The sequence below is a fragment of the Homalodisca vitripennis genome, chromosome 6 (genome assembly GCF_021130785.1).
Source record: "Homalodisca vitripennis isolate AUS2020 chromosome 6, UT_GWSS_2.1, whole genome shotgun sequence".
NCBI classification, from domain to species: Eukaryota; Metazoa; Arthropoda; class Insecta; order Hemiptera; family Cicadellidae; genus Homalodisca; species Homalodisca vitripennis.
This window is the reverse complement of record NC_060212.1, coordinates 36,565,035-36,584,096: the sequence shown is the minus strand read 5'-3', so window position 1 is coordinate 36,584,096 and position 19,062 is coordinate 36,565,035. Positions and strand designations below refer to the sequence as shown.

Here is a 19,062-nt window from a genome sequence, read left to right as displayed (position 1 = left end):
TAGCATCATGTATATTCAGAAAATGTGATTAAAACGAGACCTCCGGGGCAGAAAGTAAAATTATAATACAGACCACAATATGATTACTAATAACAACCAATCACTGACAACTGACCTATGGCCAATAGTAAGTGACGGTTTTACGGCTAAAACTAGTTAGTAGGAAATTAGGGAACGGGTGGCCACATTTAATGCACTCAGTCAATAAAAAAAGACAGCTATAGTCATCTTAGGGTGATAGAGTAGTAAAAATAAAACTCATAAAACTATATCACCCGCTAAATAACACAAAAAAGCAAACTAAATTTTAAATATCTAGTAACTTGCAATTAATTGTGCATGAGGTTTTGTATCATTTTGTTTACACGTATAGCGAGCAATAAAACTAACTATAAATTATATTTTAGACGGAAAGGCTACTTTTCAATAATTAATTATGTAATATTTAAGAATAAGATATTTTTCCTCGCTTGGAAATAGTTCTTTCTATAAGGTCATCATATTGAATGTAACATATTTCCTAGAAATATTAAACAACTTAATTTAATTTTTAAAGCTTACTTATGCAAACTTAAACACTTGAATTAAGCATACGTACTGCTACCACGTGATCATAAATGTGTATATGTTAATAATAGAGAGAGTGTTACAAGAAAGGAAATAATAATAATAGAAAGGGATTCTAGGTAATGACGAACCTATTTTTATTTGTTTATGATAACTACTAATTACTCACTATTTACATAAACTACAATGTATAGTTAAAACCCTTCAGCTTAAATAACTACTCTAATCAGATTCAAACCAACCTGGTCATGTCAATGTCAGGTAACAAAAGACTTTCTTTGTAAAACCGCACATGCATTATCAATTAGGTCATTGTCACTGTCATTTCGTACAGACTGGATTTAAATTTCAAGATAACATAACTTGATTAAACAGTTGGCGTTCATTTCAAAAAGAAAGATAAGCGCTTATCAGTGGAATGTCGTAATTTGGCAAACTCACTTTATCATAATGGCAACAGCGGGGGTTTTTCAGTTGAAAAAGGAAAGGCGCAGTGTTGATCCTTGTGGCACTCCTAGTTAAACAATGGCAGCAGATTGTTGTCTAAGAGTGGGGCTGGCTGCATATCTGAGTCTTCAACGTCTCAGGAGCATACCTTTAACGTTATGATAAGGTGAGGATGATAAGATTAGAGCCACTTCGCTGAGATAACCTATCGTCAGTCCGCCTCCACCATGGTTCTCGACAACATCTCGGACTGTCTGTGTTGCCGGTGCTGCAAGACCAAGAACTACACCTTCGGTAAACCACGCAAGAACGACGTAGTCACTGTTCAACCACTCTCCAGGAACAAGTTCGGTGAGGATGATGGACCCGTGCGCCCCAATAGACGCCCTGCTATCAGCACGATTCAGAATTCAGGTGCCAGCAGCGCTTCAACTGAAATTCCGGGAATCCAAGGATCAGGAGCGCCTAAACCCCAGATTGAAAAGCCACCACCTAAAAGTGATGAGCCAAAAGTGCAGGAACCTCCAGTTCACATTTTGGACCCAACTATACCGAGCCCGGATAAGCCACAACCTGTTCCGGATGCGGATAGAACAGGATCTCAGAATCCACCCCAACATGTCCCGGAAGTTCACAAACCGGAAATCGAAGAGAAACCTGATGATAAACCCGTAAATCACGACATTAATGTGACCAAACCAGAAGATCATCAACCTCCTATTCATCACCAGAATGAGAATACAGAACCAGAAATTCATCATCCCCCACAGCATGAATCAGAAATTCATCATCCACCACAGCATGAATCAGAAGTCCATACACCGGGAATTCCGGTACCTTCTCTTCATCTTCCGGATGTGGATAAACCAAGCGTTCAAAAACCACCAGACTTGAGCCACAGCGATGTAGGAGACACGGAGGATATTCCGCCACCTCTTCCTATGACCCCACCGCCATCAAGAGTCCCTCGCCCCTCATGGGTCGACAAAATCGAGTCGTTCGAGTCACCCGAGCCTTCCGTGACTGTTATAATCCCCTCAAGTAAGTGATCACATTTTGAAAAATAATTACCCGTAGGCTAAACACACCCAACATCAACCACACGACGTGTGTTCAATAAACAATCGTTGAAATTTATAATAAGAGCAAAGTAAATATATATATATATATATACTAGCTGTTTCCCGCGGCTTCGCACGCTTTTCGTAAGTTTTGCCCGCGTATGAGCATTTCTGGTTGAAGTAAATAATATTTCCAACCCCGATGTAGATTTTACCTTGATGTCACGATCAAGAAAATATGTCAAAAATGTATTGTACATGCATAATGTATTTTATTACAAAGTGGTCTACCACTCAACCTTTAAGTTCAACCAAAAATTTAGTTTAGACAATTATACATCATAACTTAGCGCCTTCAAATAGTGTTTCACTGTTTAATATACGTATCTATCTCGTAATTGCAGGTTATAATGTGCAGGCGCTTTGAAAACTTTTCTTCATTTTATTCGTTTATATTCACGAAATAAGCGAATAATTCAGATAATAACTATCCTATCTTCTAAGTTAGACTAAATTACGGATACATGTGAAATTTGATTGAAATTGGTTCAGTCGTTTTGGAGTTTATTGGCAACATACATCGTGACTCAAGATTTTTATATATATATATATAATGGCCTAATTAAGTGCTAATACAGATAGGACTGCAACACCCAAATTATACAACTAAGAAAAAAATCTATGTACTTTTAAATTTTTGAAGTAACATTAAATGTATGCTCCCTATTGATTAGGTTATATCAAACCAATGATTTACATATTTCATTTTGGTTGCTTTTAAAATTTTAAATGTTAGCCTAGCCTATATGATCGTTTTTCTACATGATAAATGATATATTATTAATAGCTTAATCAATATCATAAAAGTAATGAGTTTTAGAACAAGGAAGTTAACATGCAACACGTGTTTATAGATAAATGTTATTCATCGCAGACTGCAGATCGATCTGTTAAACATTGTCGGAGATAATGATTCTATAATACAGATTTTATTTATTTGCCTACTCTTTGTATGAAAAATACACGTATTATTTTGGTATAAATGATTTTGTTTGAATTGTCACGAGTTTTCTGAGCTTTGCCAAAACAAATGTCTTTCAATGATAATTTTCCGATTTTTATTAATTCATTCTCTACTTTAAATTTAAAAATGAAACACTTATATAGAAACTGTTAAAAATTCCAATATTCAAAATAAGAAAAATCTATTCGAAGAGGTCCATCAAGAACCTTTCATAGTCCGACGTTACCATCTACGACGTTAATGGTGAGGAAGAGCGCCTAACAGTAAAGGAGAGCGCCCAATAGTGAGGAAGGGCATCCATTGGTAAACGATACCTCTTAATAATGAGGCAGAGCATCCAGCAGTAAAAGAGAACACTCAATAGAGAGTCGGGGCATCTATCGGGAAAGGAAATCTTCCAATAATAAGGCAGAGCATCCAGCAGTAAAAGAGAGCACTCAATGTAGGAAAAGCATCCAATGGTAAAGGAGATAACGATTGGATGATTAACGAGCATGAAGATCGTAAAACAGGAAAGGGATACTGCTGGAAAAATAATATGAGAGCAACCAGCACTAAGAAAGCACAGTAGATTATTGGAAAGTTTCAGAAGAAACCAGTTACAAATCAGCTAAACCGAAATGTCCAACTGAAAATTAATATATGTTTATAACGAAGTAGTTCATCGGATGCTTATCAATTCCCTTGAATTTCCAATTGGTGAAAAAAACCAGTAAAACACTTAGGAAATGGAATTTCGGCAGATAGTGACAATTGTGCTGTTAGTCTGTAAGTATAAACGTTATCAGTAATCGTTATGCGGTGCAGTGGGACAGTATTTGACAGTTCCTGGAATTTATGAGTACTATAAAACAAAATTATTATTCCCGCTAAGAATAACATTTACGTAATCAGTCGACACTCGATTGCCGCTTATCTGCTATGATTCAGATTTACAGTACAAGATAGTGCAGCATGCCTCTCGATTGTGAGCAAGAAATGCGGCGGGCCCCAGGGCCACCTGTGACCTAATTACGACGATAACAACGCACAAACAATCACTCCTCCTTGATAACAGGTGAAATATCTACTGTGGCCTACATTCCAACAATGGTCAACCCGTTTTGTGTCTTTGGACGAGGAAATAGGTTTTTAATTGCCTAGAACAATGAAATTCGTACGGTTTCTACTAATCCGGCTTCTTATTAGTGAGCCACTCACTGTGCTAGTGGCATGTTAATTCAAAACACTGAAAGTTACGAAGGAAAATTGTTCAAACTGACTTTCTAACTTTTACCGAACTTCACAAGAAATGAACCCGTGTCCTTTCGGTTAAAGAATTGTAGCCCCTAGTCTGCGGCAAGGTCGGTTCCACTTGCAACAATGAATACTTTGTAATAAATAACGTTTCCTAGATAAAACTATATAACTTAAAAACTAATTGTTGCTATAAGCCGGACAATTAGGCTAACATCATCAACCCTTCGGGTTATAGCCTGGCCTGTGTATAAAGGTCTGCAGAAACAATTCTGGGTACACAACAACCCCTTCTGGTGCTATGCACATTGCACATCATAGGGCCGTATCACCAGATTTGACTGAAATTACTTTGGTATTGCTTAGAAAAGGTTTGGCTGATTATATTTGGTTGCAAGGTTATTAATTTTTATTGCAGTATTTAGATTTTTAGTAAGATGGTACATCACCCTTCATGTAAACTTTCATAAAATCTTTAGTATGACATTCATTAGAATCTTTCCAGTCTTTATTATACTTATCAGTGTGATAAACTTATCCAATTCTTCCATCAACAAAATATTTTTAGTCCTCACTAACACGGGTTCCTAAAATGTATAAATCTACGTCTTCTGTAATGTTTAATTTCTATAATTCCCTTAGAACTTCTCTTGATCACAAACTGTACTCAAGAGGCATCTTCTGCAATCTCACCAGGGCGTTTGACTGTGTCAGGCATGACGTTCTGCTGAGTAAACTTTAGGCATATGGTATTCGAGGTGCTTCAAATTATTTACCTCTTATTTAAAAGACAGAAAACAAGTCGTGGAAACATCCACAAATACAGGTATTCAATATTGAAAGGAGGGAGTCATTTAGTGCGGCGTACCACAGGGTACGTATTTTGGGACCAATTCTGTTTGTCATCTACATAAATGATCTTCCCAAAGATATAAACCATAGTAAGATTATCATGTACGCCGACGACTGCACTTTACAAACATCAGTCTACTGCGTCAGCAGTAGTTGATGCTGCCAACAATAGCCTCGCTCAATCTTCTGAATGGTTTCTCGAAAATGGCCTTGTTCTCAATCCATCCAAGACAGGCTTTATCTGTTTCACAATACTTAAAACACCTAGCAGTCACAGGAAGTGGACTCACCTACAACAACAACTCATTGTAACATGTTTCTGCCACCAAATTCCTTGGGCTGTATTTGGATCCCCATCTCTGCTGGGAATCTCATGTAGATGTCATTTGCAAAAGGCTCCGCCCAGTCTGTTATGCTCTCGGCCGCCTTGCTCAGGTATGCAGCATCCGAGTACTCCTCGTTGCATACTTTTCCTATGTGAACTTTTTTTGGGGGGGGGGGGAGTACGCCAAGTAACAAAGATTTTCAAAGAGTTTTCAAAATTCAAAATGGTCAGAAGGAAATCTTGTCAGTTAGTGTTTAAAGAATTAAACATAATGACGTTGGCTGGTCTGGTGGGGTATGAGTGCTGCATGTTTGTTAGAAATAATCCCACTCTGTTTACTGCCGGCGCGACTTCCCACTCGTATTCAACGAGGAGCGCGCAGCGGCTGACAGTGCAGCAACCTTCGTCAGAATGTTTCCAAAAAGGGCCACAGTACATATGTACTGTAATATATAACAGGCTGCCACCAAACATAAAAAAGAGACAGGTGCTTACACTTTTAAAAGACTTCTAAGAGAGTATTTTGTAACAAAAGGCTTTTATAAGAAGGACTTTATACAAGAGATGTAATTTTAAAAACTATTTATTCTTACTTTGATGTGTTTAATTGCACTGTAACTTGAACGAATAAAGTATTATTATTACAGATATGTAATTTGTATTGGCTGAGCGTTCATTGCAGTCTCTCCCCCCAATGAAAAAGCAGACCTGTTTGTACGCAGATAAGTGTATTTACGTTACTACAAACAATATTTTCCGAATGAGTTTTAAGCTTCAAAACAACCTTAAGCTGAGGTCTAAAATTGTATATGAACTCTAACTCTATTACCTCTATGTTTATATTGAAAATAGTAAACATTTGTCGATTGAGAATCGTTCTCTGTCCCAAGAAGTTCACCGCTTTTGGGCGAACCGTCTCCCACGTTGAGTCTGGATTGTGTTTAACTTTGCATTAAACGTACGAAATCGTATGAGTCTTATGTGTGAGCATTCCCCAAGGCAGATTATCTTGTGGTTTTGCGATCTTGACACTGTTGCAACTGTTGTAACCCAAAGCGACAGGAGTACAAGGTCATGGGCAATGGGCAAAACCAGTTCGTAACCGATTATCAGTCACCCATTTACGTATTGATCACTCAAGGCCACGTGATTTACGCAATCCACGCCTTCTTTTGCCTCTGAAATACACAAGATTTGTTTTTATTGCGTAAAGATTTCTTGGAGTTTAGTTAATCTTTGTTTGAATAGCGTGACAATGAACTACCTTCCCTGTTAAATTTACAAAGTGGGAGAAACCGCTGAGGCTGCGTGCAAAACTTCAAAAGCTACATGTTTTATTAAAGTGTGATATTATTGTACTGTTTTATTTACAAACTAGCTGTTTCCCGCGGCTTCGCACGCTTTACCTAAACTTTGCCCGTGTATTTGCACTACTGGTTCATGCACGTACACGTATTTTATTATAAAGCGGTGTAACAGTCAAGCTTTAAGTTCAACCATATATTTATCATAAAGACAAACACATATCCTAACTTAGTGCCTTCAAATAGTCTTTGGCAAATTAATACACGTAACTGTCTCGTAACTGCAGTTTATAATGTGCAGGCGCTTTGAAAACTTTTATATTTTTATACTTTTATTTTGCAGCGCCACCTCATGGTGATTTTTATAAATGAGTATAGCATATAAACCTTCTCCGTCGAAAAGTACAAATACATTCAAATTTTCATACTGATCGTTCAAATAGTGTACGACTCCATAAAGGACAAACACACAAACATTCATTTTTATATATATACTAGCGGGCCCGGCGCGCTTTGCTGCGCATTTCAATAATTTTTTGCAAAAGTTGCCCGCGGCTTCGCACGCAATTTCCCGTTGAAAACAGTACACTATATTCACTTATTCTTTTTCTATCACATTCTAAACATTGCTGAGATAATTGATAGTCGTTCCATCGTTGAGCCTCTTGGGCGTATTATGAAGGTATGTACCATATTCCTGCCTCTATCTAGCTGTTACCCACGGCTTCGCACGCAAATCTTAAGAACCGAAGTCCTTATATTACTTAGTAAATTTTTTTTTTTTACTATATTAAATTTTAGATTAAATTAGTTATATCTCCGATGCCACGATTGAGCTTGCTTTGTTGTCTCGATCGAGAGAATATGTACACACGGAGTTTTGAGAACCATACTTCTGTCAAAAAAAACAACTAAGGTTGATTTTATAACATTCTTTATATTTGTAGCCAACGTAAGATAGTAATTATGATATCTGCATTACTCTTCTGATCAAGCATGAGCATGGTTTATATTAAATAAATATTGCAGTTAAAGGTGAATTTTTACGTCAAATTTGAATTGTATTATCTGGATAGTAAAGTCTATGTTTAACAGTGATTGCAAAAACAGTTTAAACAAAATTTGTCGTTTCTCTTAAGCTTACTCTATGCTTTAAAACTATAAGTGTAATATATGTTTACAAAGAACAGCTGATTAAAAATTTGAAAAGACGTTAACATATGTTTGCTGCAATGCATTTCTTATGGGTATTTCTGTAACCAGTGGGGCGGAATCCTGAATCGGGAAAGGGATGGGCATAGCTTATAAACCTTCTCCGTGGAAAAATACATATACGTACAAATTTTCATCATGATCGGTCCAATAGTTCACGATTCCATAAAGGACAAACATACAAACATTCATTTTTATATATATAGATAGATGTATTTATTCTACGATGTCCAATGTACAAATGTTCGCTAAAGCTCAGCAAATTCCCATTGATTGCAATCAAATTCGATGTTGACTATACATAAATGAAGCTTCAAGCAAAATTGTAAGTCTATGGGTCAGTTCGTTTCCGAAATATCGTGGGGAAAAAAAACACACAAAAATGGAATTTTTCCAATCCTTTCGCTAACGATCAACCAATATATAGCTACTTTATGAATGTCTAACAAAATTAATAGCCTCTTAATCCAGCGCCTGGAATTTGATACTATTTTAGACTTGACTCCTGGAATCTGGAGTCCACGACAGTATAAAGAGATAAGAACAAGTGTTAGATCTCTTTAAACGAACATAGCTCCAGACTCCAGGAGCCTAGTACGTAACAGCATCGGATTCCAGACGCTGCATTAAGAGGAAGGTAAACTGGAACTAAACTCAACATTCACATTAAATCAACCCTTCCTTGGCTATGTTGTGTTGAAACTCGGTTGCTCCACCGTGCTTGGAAACCGTGCCATTAACATCGTTGTGCACTCAATTGCATACCTTATGATACAATGAGACTACCACTACACCTATTTATAGGTGTCTCTGATGTCGAAACGATGTAAATTGTTCGTTTTGAGCTTCTTCGTCGTGTACTTTTTTCTATCTCTTCAGAGGAACATGGCTCCAGATTCCAGGAGTCAAGTCCGTGTTCATATTCCAGACGCTGCACTAAGAGGAAGGTGAACTGGAGCTACACCCGACATTCATGTTAGTAAGTTGCGACCGCTTAAATTACCAAACATCGGAATAACTACGAAATTCGTTAACTTTGAGGCTGGTTCTTTTTCAATACTAGTGTTAACCTATTCTTTCATCTTACGAATGGAACTTGAACAAATTAAAATGTGTCAGCACTGCTCTTCTCACCATTCCTTTCTTCTCCTATATTCCTTCCTTTTTACCATTTCTTCCTCTTACATAGCAATTCCCTGTGGGACTTTTGACTTGTGCTGATGACAGTGTCCTGTCTGTTACAGAAGCCCCAGGCGGTGCTGAGACCGATGTGCTAACGGTGCGTGAGGTCGACATGTGCTTGACATTGAACGGCTCCGACCACCACACAGACCGCTACGAGCTCATGACTCGCAAAGTCAACCCTCAGCTAGTGATTCGTCGCGGACAACCCTTCCAGTTGGACCTGGTGCTCAGCAGAGCCTACAACCCCGCCACCGACGCTATCTCATTCGTCTTCACCCTTTCAGGTATGTAAAGACCATATTTAGAACTTTGGAAAGTTCAAAGTTGATTATCAACCAATATCGTTTTCTCAAGAAGCAACATTGAGAATAATATGTTCAGGATACTTTTTCATCATTTACAAATAGCTGTCAGTGATAAATGGTATGGGTATGTGGTCAAAATGTATCTTTAAATCAAAGGTTAATGGTTCAAGACATTTATTAAAATTGACAACAGATCCACAAAATTCCCAACAAAAAGATCTGGATCCTTTCCGAATGTTTGTCAGTAATCAATGTTATGGGTATGTGGTTAAAATTTAAGACTGAATCAAAAGAGAATGCTTCAAGACATTTATTAAAATGACAACAGATCCACAAAGTTCCTAATAAAGAGCTGGTTCCTTTCCGAATGTTTGTCAGTAATGAATGTTATGGGTATGTGGTTAAAATTTAAGACTTGAAATCAAAAGAGACTGCTTCAAGATAATTATTAACAACAACAACAGATTCGAACATTCTCAATGACTGATCGGTCATCAGTAAAACATCACAAATATTCTAATCCAGAACGATGAAGCGGGTCAATCTACAAGGATACCACTAAAGGCAATGTAGAATGTTAAACATTCTTTAATCTCACAGGTATTAGAGAGGCCACAAGGATTTGACCAAACTAGGGAGGTAGAGAAAGGGGCAGGCAAGAGGTTTAGAAGGGTTTAGAGGTCAGTGTGGCACATAAACTGGATTACACACAAGGCGATGATGATTCATAGGTGGTGGAGGTCTTGGAGAGATTCCTAGAGATTGCGGGCATTCGGATTTTAGAGGCTGTGTGAATCATAATAAGGACGATGGTTGGGGTTCCACAGAAGCATGGATGATCGCTCTAGTGGTAGAGTTTCTGAGATCTCAAGAACTGATACTGATGAGGAAATTTTAGAGGTTGTGTGAATCATGATAAGGACGAGCACGATGGCTCGGGTGCCATAGAAGCCTGGGTGATCGATCTAGTGGTAGAGTTTGTGAGATCTCAAGAACTGGTACTGATGAGACTGAAATTTTAGAGGTTGTGTGAATCACAATAATAAGGATACGAGCAGGATGGCTCGGGTTCCACAGAGGCCTGGGTGATCGATCTAGTGATAGAGCCTATGACATCTCAAGAACCGGTATTCATGAGACTCAAATTCTAGCTATTTATCAACATTATTTATACATCTACCAGAGCTAGGATAAAAATGTATGTAGAATAAATTGTTGTATACCTACTTTGCATAATCTTCAATAAATCACCTTCTTTTTGTTTTTTTTGACATAGTACATGAATAACAAAGGTCCAATAACAATAATATACATTACGTACATTAAATGTACTATAATGGTCAAAAATAGTAAAATAAAATATTAACCTTAAATAAGTAAAATACAGTACAATAACAATAACATAACAATAGAACACATATCACAAGTAACAAAACAATACAGAGTGTTCCGTAATTCTCTGGATAAAGGTATACCACGTTATTGCTCAGGTCAAGACAAACATACATATTTCAACATATGAACATGGGTCTCTGATGCTTAGTTTCCCATCTGTCTGTCCGTATGTGATTTTATAAAAAAATAATACAATCTTAAAAAGTATTAAATTAAACTATAGCAAATTTGACTCAAATTTGTACGATAACAATGAAATACATAAAGGATGTAAACATGCGTATTAATATGTTACAGAAATTCACTTCCACCAACTTTACCAGTTGGTACCAGAACCATGAGTTTATAAACTTTTGCTTTAATTCGGATTAATTTCGTTAAAATAACCGGAGTTTATTATAATTGATAATATAGTTTTGAGATAAGTACAACTACATACTATAGATAAATCTTTGAATTGCTACACTAATTAAACACATTATCACTTAACATTTTTACTGTATGAATTGCATTTACTTAAAACTTCAGTAAAGAAAACTTTAATATGATAATGTAATCAACACTCACAGTCTATCTAACATATGATGAATAAGTAATATCAGTGTAGTTAAGTACACAGTTACTGATTACTTTGACTGTACTTGGTACTCTCGTAAATCAGTAATGATCGCTTTAACTGGAAATTCTGTGATTGTAAAATGCAAGGAAGAACACACTTATCCAACACACACCCAACTACTCCATGGTACATCCTACAGTTAGACACCTTTCTTAGAAAATTAGGCGTTGCCATTATACGTATTACCTAGTTATGATCAATCATTTTTAGGAAAACAGTTTCTGTGCTGCAAATATATGAATTTGTGGAACAAGGCAACACAAGCACAGAAGTTTTGTTTGTGAAAGCCAACCTCCACCAATGCTGTTGGATTCTATTTCTGGGACAATAGACCAAACAGAATACCGCAAACACAACACCGCAACTGTAGTAAAATATACAGTCGGCCGTAATATGCAGAGAATGTGGTACTTTTAGTCTAAAATGAATTTAGGCTCATATCTAAATACCTCTCCTATCCCTGAACCATTTTATTCCTAATAACCGTCAATCGACAAGATGAGATTCATCAGTATAAATGTTAATAAAATTTCACTTATTTATTTTCACTCAAGTTATGCGTTCCCTTTGAGTGCCAAAGTCCTGCTGTATTTCTCCTATCATTTATTCAAATTAGGCAGTTTATTCCAAACGGTAAAACGATGTTTATAACATTTTTGATGTTAAAAGGTTCCACATTGGAAATATTAAGAATGTTAATATTGCATTGTTAACTTTCTTAGTTAATTAGTAGTAGCTTTAGTAAGTAATCAGTAGTAGTTATTACATTGGAATATTAATAGTTCGTAAATAAATCTATTGCAAAACTAAATTCCACGGTTTTAGAATTTCTTAATAATGTTAATAGGTATAGTTAATTTGAAGAAATTAAATATTGCTCATAATATAAATTTGCTCATAATAATTTTCTTAGTTTAAAAATATTTATTTTTTGTTCGTGTAATAATCAATTTCGTAGCCTCTTCTTATTGTATAAAGTGTTTTATACAAAAAACAAAAAAAAACAAAGCAGTATTAACATTCTAACTTGGAATGATAAATTAGTTGAATGTTTAATTAAATATAACAAACATAAACGTTAGGACCCTAAGTCTTTCAACAACGACACGTTTAGGACCCTAAGTCTTTCACAACGAAACGTTTATACCCTAAGTCTTTCAACAACGAAACGTTAGGACCCTATGTCTTTCAACAACGTTTGGACCCTAAGTTAACGAACAGTTAGGACCCTAAGTCTTTCAACAACGAAACGCTACAATGGCTTGGCATCCTTAACATTAATGATTTTTTTAACATGTATCCTTTCTCTCATTATTGCCACATTGTGTTTTCCTGTTTCCGTAGTAACAAGTCATTCTGAAACTCTTGTCTGGAAATTCATTTAGCTTCACGTGGTTTCAAGTATTGTTACACCAAATGAATGCCAAAAAATTCTTTACGAAATGCTTTATATAGGCCTAGTTGTGGGTTGTGACATGTTTAAATTATTGGATGCGCTTATTGGTTAACTTTTCCATTAAAAATGTTATCTTGATATTTATTATATACTAAAACGCTGAATTTCGCAAGCATCATTAGAACCATTCGTGACATCACCGACAATATACCTTTTACAGCGGAAAAAGTGAAAAAGGACTCATCATTTGATGAAACGACAAGCTCGTTAAGTATAGTTGGCTAAGCAAGAGTGCTATTATGTTCTTTTAAATTTAGTAAACAATTTTAAATTTATAATTACATTACAGACAATCATTTTCGAATGCCGGAACGATGAGCTTTTATTTACAGCTCAACAAATGTATTATTGCTTGCCATATTTTGAATTACCATATAAATTAACTACTAACTCAATTCAATGAAAGCCTTTGCCCGGTTAAATGTGACATAGACATAGAATCCAATAGAAAGTTGCCACCTTGCCCCAGGCGCACCAGGGCGTCCTCCACCTGAATAGCAATAAGCCGCCAATTAATTAATCAGTCCAATCGAACGTGAATTAAAAAACACGAGCAAGTCTAGCTATTATTGTTAGCTCGCATTCACTTATGCTTAAACGTGCAATAATGTCCAATTATAATGTTTTTAGTTCCAGTCCACCTCCTTATTCAACAATACTCAACATTTTCTACCATAGCTACGCTACATGTGTGTAGAAAACTCGGTTGCTCCACCGTGCTTAGAGATCGTGTCAGAATCATCGTTGTGCACTCAATTGTGCACCTGATGAGACAATGAGACTGCCACTTCACCTATTAAGTAGGTGTCTCTGATGTTGAAATTATGTAACGGTTCGTCGCCGCCTTTCTTTGGATCTCTTCAGACAACCATCACTCTAGATTCCAGAGTCAAGTCTGAGGCAGCGTCAGATACCGGACGCTGCAATTAAATGGAAGGTGAACTGGAGCTACATTCAAATTGAATCAACCCCTTCTACAGCTACATTATGTGTAGAATGTACAATTAGTTATCGAATAAGAAATTATTAGTATTAAATTAAAACACTAAAAAACTCAGTGGGTTACTAAATGGTGTTGCAAGAAGTGGGTGGATTTTGTGACAACCGAAATATTAGTGATTTATTTTCATAGGATGAATACATAACAATACCTTTTTATTTAAAGCGTTTACATGTACTTCAATATCTCGAAATCAGTTCATGATACAAATAACTTGTTTATAGCAAAAAGCTTAGAAAATGTATAAGCGTTTCAGAAAAAGTTTTATTCTTTCTGTAGGTCTATAAATAACGGAGTTGTGGACATTTTAAACTTTGAAATGGCCGCCATATTGAAACAAATTGGCGTACCAAACTGGCCAATTAACTCAGTCGAGATATTTATAAGATATACATATACATATAATTATAAATATATTAATTTGAACGAGAGGTGGTTTTGTGTTTTGAGGGTCAAATTCGGTAAAGCTTTTCTAGTGCTATCACCCCTTTCGCCAAAGGGATTCATTAAAATTTTGGACTTAAGTGTTTCTGTACACGTCTTAGTAAAATATATCACTATGAAAAATATTCAAGAATAAAATATTTCTCTAGTGTTACTTACTTCTATACTCAATAAAACTAAATACCATTTATTTATTAACATTAAAAGTACAGCATATTAATAAACTGGTATAAAATAAGTAGTTAAACGTTCTATTAAACGTGATAATAGCTGTCAAGCGGAATTATTAGAATTAGCTTTTTGAAAAATATTGAAAAATATTTGTTACATGATTTTAAGTACAGTTAATTATTATTAATTAGCTGAATAAATCTGGTACAATAAAGTCAAAGTAAGTTATGTTTTTAATAGTAATTACTTGTTAAAACTTTGTCAGGATCAGATAGGGCAAAACAATCGCCATATTCCCATTTGTGAAATGTAGTTGGAGATAATATTTCACCCTGTGCAGCACCTACAGGTCTGGTAGCCACCTTTCTCCGTGTACTAAAATTCGTATGGCTTCCCTGAAGAACCAGCATCGTTAATAACTTTCGCAGCAGAGATTTGAAATTTACATTCATTACAACATAATCTCCGCTTTTATATGGCCAGACTTTGACCCAAATGACTGCCCTTGATAAAATCAACGTTATTACCCTAGTGGGAAAATATTAAGACGATTTAATTGTACAATTTTAAATTTTAATTTTCCTAGGTCCGCTTATTTCGGATGTGCAAACGAACATCAATAATTATTTACGGTTCCATTGTGGAATTGAATTTGACCGAAACAGAATAGGTAGGCCTATACTCCACTCCGCAGACATTTCAAATTTCTGACATATAAAACACGCTTCTGAGTGAGTTTGGATTTAGAAAAGCAAAATATAAATTAAGTTCTTTGCCTTGATACGAATATAATTTGAAACTGAAAGTATGTCAATCATAGATACAGCCTATCACAATCAGCTGATTGCCACTGTTAAGAAACACAATATTATCTACAGACACTCTCCTTGTTAGCGGTTATTATTAGTAGCTATTCAGTTATTATTCTTAACTCAAGTATCGTGAGATAGTCAGTCTATTACTCAATTTAAGTGGGTCTTCAGACGTAGTGAGTAATCATTTGAATCGTATTCATTCAGAGCTAAGATATGGAAATCTTAGTTCTTAGTCACACACAGTCTTATCATGACTCTAATCTATGTTTTTCACCGCGTTGAATCATTTTTGAAACAATGAAATTATTGAGATAATTCGGTTTTGACGTCAAGAGCCATCTGTAGTTAACAGATATTGAATCGGAACTGCTAATAATGTACGTCCGCTTATACAAGTGAGATGAAGAAGCGGAGCTGTAACACGGTTGGCTGTAGCTTAACCGCTCGACGAAAACATGAAAAACCGTGAACAATATGGCTTATTTATCCCAGGCTACCAACTTTTTAATAATTTCATCCTGGACAGTATTTTCTTTCTTGATGATTTCTGTAGTTTTTCTTATTGTCTTTGAACAATATTATAATTGATTTTTGTATATTCAAAAAGTCTTGATCAATAAAAATAAATATTATATTTAAGAAATATAACTACCAAATATGTTAAGCATATCTACGTACATTTGGTACAAGCAATTACAAAAAATAATACAAGATATTCATACCTTATAATTAATGACTCTTTAAGGAACCCTAAATTAGAATATTAAACCCATATTTTAAATTTAATTAACAAAATTACCTGCACTATGGCGCTAACTGTTACTGTTGTTAAAAATGGTTATGTTGTTGTGGTTATAAACTGAAAGAGAATTTGGTATCCTGTGCACAGAGACAGACAAGCCCAGCTACGGCCATGGCACGTTGATTGCGGTACCGTTGTTGGCCAAGGGCGCACAGGACGGGGACACTTGGAGTGCGGTCTTACAAAGGTCTTCAGAGAACGTCGTCTCGGTCAATGTAAGTGCTCGTACAGTAACAGGCAAGCTACTCAGAGAACGACATCTTGGTCAATGTAAGTGCTCGTACAGTAACAATCAACCCAGTGAACGTCGTCTCAGTCAATGTAAGTGCTCTTATAGTAACAGGCAATCAGCCCAGAGAACGTCGTCTCGGTCAATGTAAGTGATCATACAGTAACAGGCTAGCTACCCAGAGAACGTCGTCTCGGTCAATGTAAGTGCTCTTATAGTAACAGGCAATCAACCCAGTGAACGTCGTCTCAGTCAATGTAAGTACTCTTATAGTAACAGGCAAGCTACTCAGAGAACGACATCTTGGTCAATGTAAGTGCTCGTACAGTAACAGACAATCAACCCAGTGAACGTCGTCTCGGTCAATGTAAGTGCTCGTACAGTAACAGACAATCAACCCAGTGAACGTCGTCTCGGTCAATGTAAGTGCTCATACAGTAACAGGCAATCAACCCAGTGAACGTCGTCTCAGTCAATGTAAGTGCTCTTATAGTAACAGGTAATCAACCCAGTGAACGTCGTCTCAGTCAATGTAAGTGCTCATACAGTAACAGGCTAGCTACCCAGAGAACGTCGTCTCAGTCAATGTAAGTGCTCATACAGTAACAGGCTAGCTACCCAGAGGACGTCATCTCTGTCAATGTAAGTGTTCATACAGTAACAGGCTAGCTACCCAGAGAACGTCATCTCTGTCAATGTAAGTGCTCATACAGTAACAGGCTAGCTAACCAGAGAACGTCGTCTCGGTCAATGTAAGTGCTCTTATAGTAACAGGCAATCAACCCAGTGAACGTCGTCTCAGTCAATGTAAGTGCTCTTATAGTAACAGGCTAGCTACCCAGAGAACGTCGTCTCAGTCAATGTAAGTGCTCATACAGTAACAGGCTAGCTACCCAGAGGACGTCATCTCTGTCAATGTAAGTGCTCGTACAGTAACAGGCAATCAACCCAGTGAACGTCGTCTCAGTCAATGTAAGTGCTCTTATAGTAACAGGCTAGCTACCCAGAGAACGTCGTCTCAGTCAATGTAAGTGCGCATACAGTAACAGGCTAGCTACCCAGAGGACGTCATCTCTGTCAAAGTAAGTGCTCGTACAGTAACATTCAAGCTACTCAGAGAACGTCGTCTCAGTCAATGTAAGTGCTCTTATAGTAACTGGCTAGCTACCCAGAGAACGTCGTCTCGGTCAATGTAAGTGCTCTTATAGTAACAGGCAATCAACCCAGTGAACGTCGTCTCAGTTAATGTAAGTGCTCTTATAGTAACAGGCTAGCTACCCAGAGACCGTCGTCTCAGTCAATGTAGGTCTTAATACATTAACAGGCAAGCTACCCAGTGAACGTCATCTTTGCCAATGTAAGTCCTAATACAGTACAGGCAAGCAATTCATTAAACGTTATTTTGTTCAATGTAGGTGCTAGAGAAGTAATATTCAAGCAACCCAGTAACCTATAACTTGGTCAATACTAGTATTAGAAAGGTAACAAACAAACATACAAAGGAACTAGTCAACGTCATCTCGTTCAATAGAGGTATTTGAAAAAGAAAAGACACCTAATCCATTTGCTTTCGCACCAATTATTTTGTTTGCTGATGATTTTAAACCATACAATAAATGTATCCATACATACAAACTAAGTATTAGGTTCTGATGAGAGACATAACCTAAAACAATTTATGTGGCTAAAATGTCAAGTACTCGTTGACTGGAGCTGATACAAGTATTATTTCCGTTTTTTCGTCCCTGTGAATTGTTCAAAACTAAAAAAATTACTGAATAATTTAACGTGGTATTTTTTAACCCTTTTGTTAAATTTCTGTTTCTAACCTTAGTAATATTATTAATCAATTTTACATTTATATTTAATGTTCTGTAACGGTTTTATCTATTTATATAGGGGTATAAATTTAAACTATGATTTATCAAAATATACAAATGTTTAAAAATGTCTTTAAATAAGCTTCTTTATATGACATCCTTTAGATGTGTATTGTAAAATCAATAACATGGTTACAAAAACGTACTACTTCTATCATAACTGTAACAAATATTTTGGTATTCCTCAGATTAGACTACACATTTCCATGAGAGCCAAATATTCTAATGCCAAATTTCTGTTTTCAGATCACAACTCCTGCAAATTGCATTGTGGGAGTCTGGAAGATGGACATCGACACCAAGCTGAAGGATGATGGAGCCGTGAGCTACAGCCATAGAACCAAAATATATGTCCTCTTTAACGCCTGGTGCAAAAGTGAGTAACATAGTATTTTGTGTATAACGTTACACAGATGTTTCTTAATCGCGTTGTCCACAAAATACAACGAGAGTGCTATGATGTCAGAGACATTCCTGCTGTCTTTATGCTGGCCTAGAGCATTGTCTTAGAGACAATCCTGGCCCATTGTGCTCAATAATTTTCCTGTATTTGGCAATGAAGCATTCGTTACATATTTTAATATTATACCAGTATATATACTTATACCAGAGAAGAAGAGTATTATAATCACTATGCTTAACCAACGACGCAGTGTAGCGAGTACACCAGATAACCAGATCAAGCAACGTCGAGCGTGGCTACTGCTTGGATGGGTTACCGCTGAGCGATCCT

The 19,062-nt window shown here is 36.4% G+C and overlaps 1 protein-coding gene across 2 annotated transcripts in view; it reads left to right on the top strand.

The window, feature by feature from the left end:
* LOC124364300 (annulin-like) overlaps positions 1 to 19,062 on the top strand; it is a 53,124-nt gene that overhangs the window by 6,885 nt on the left and 27,177 nt on the right. Inside the window, exons 1-4 of one of the 2 annotated variants that reach the window (XM_046819668.1) lie at positions 1,219 to 2,055; positions 9,273 to 9,497; positions 16,308 to 16,435; positions 18,576 to 18,705. In XM_046819668.1, coding sequence (XP_046675624.1) covers positions 1,242 to 2,055; positions 9,273 to 9,497; positions 16,308 to 16,435; positions 18,576 to 18,705 — 1,297 coding nt within the window. In that variant the 5' untranslated portion in view covers positions 1,219 to 1,241. Of the gene's footprint in view, positions 1 to 1,218; positions 2,056 to 9,272; positions 9,498 to 16,307; positions 16,436 to 18,575; positions 18,706 to 19,062 lie in introns of those variants that run through there. The other variant, XM_046819669.1, reaches the window with a different exon arrangement.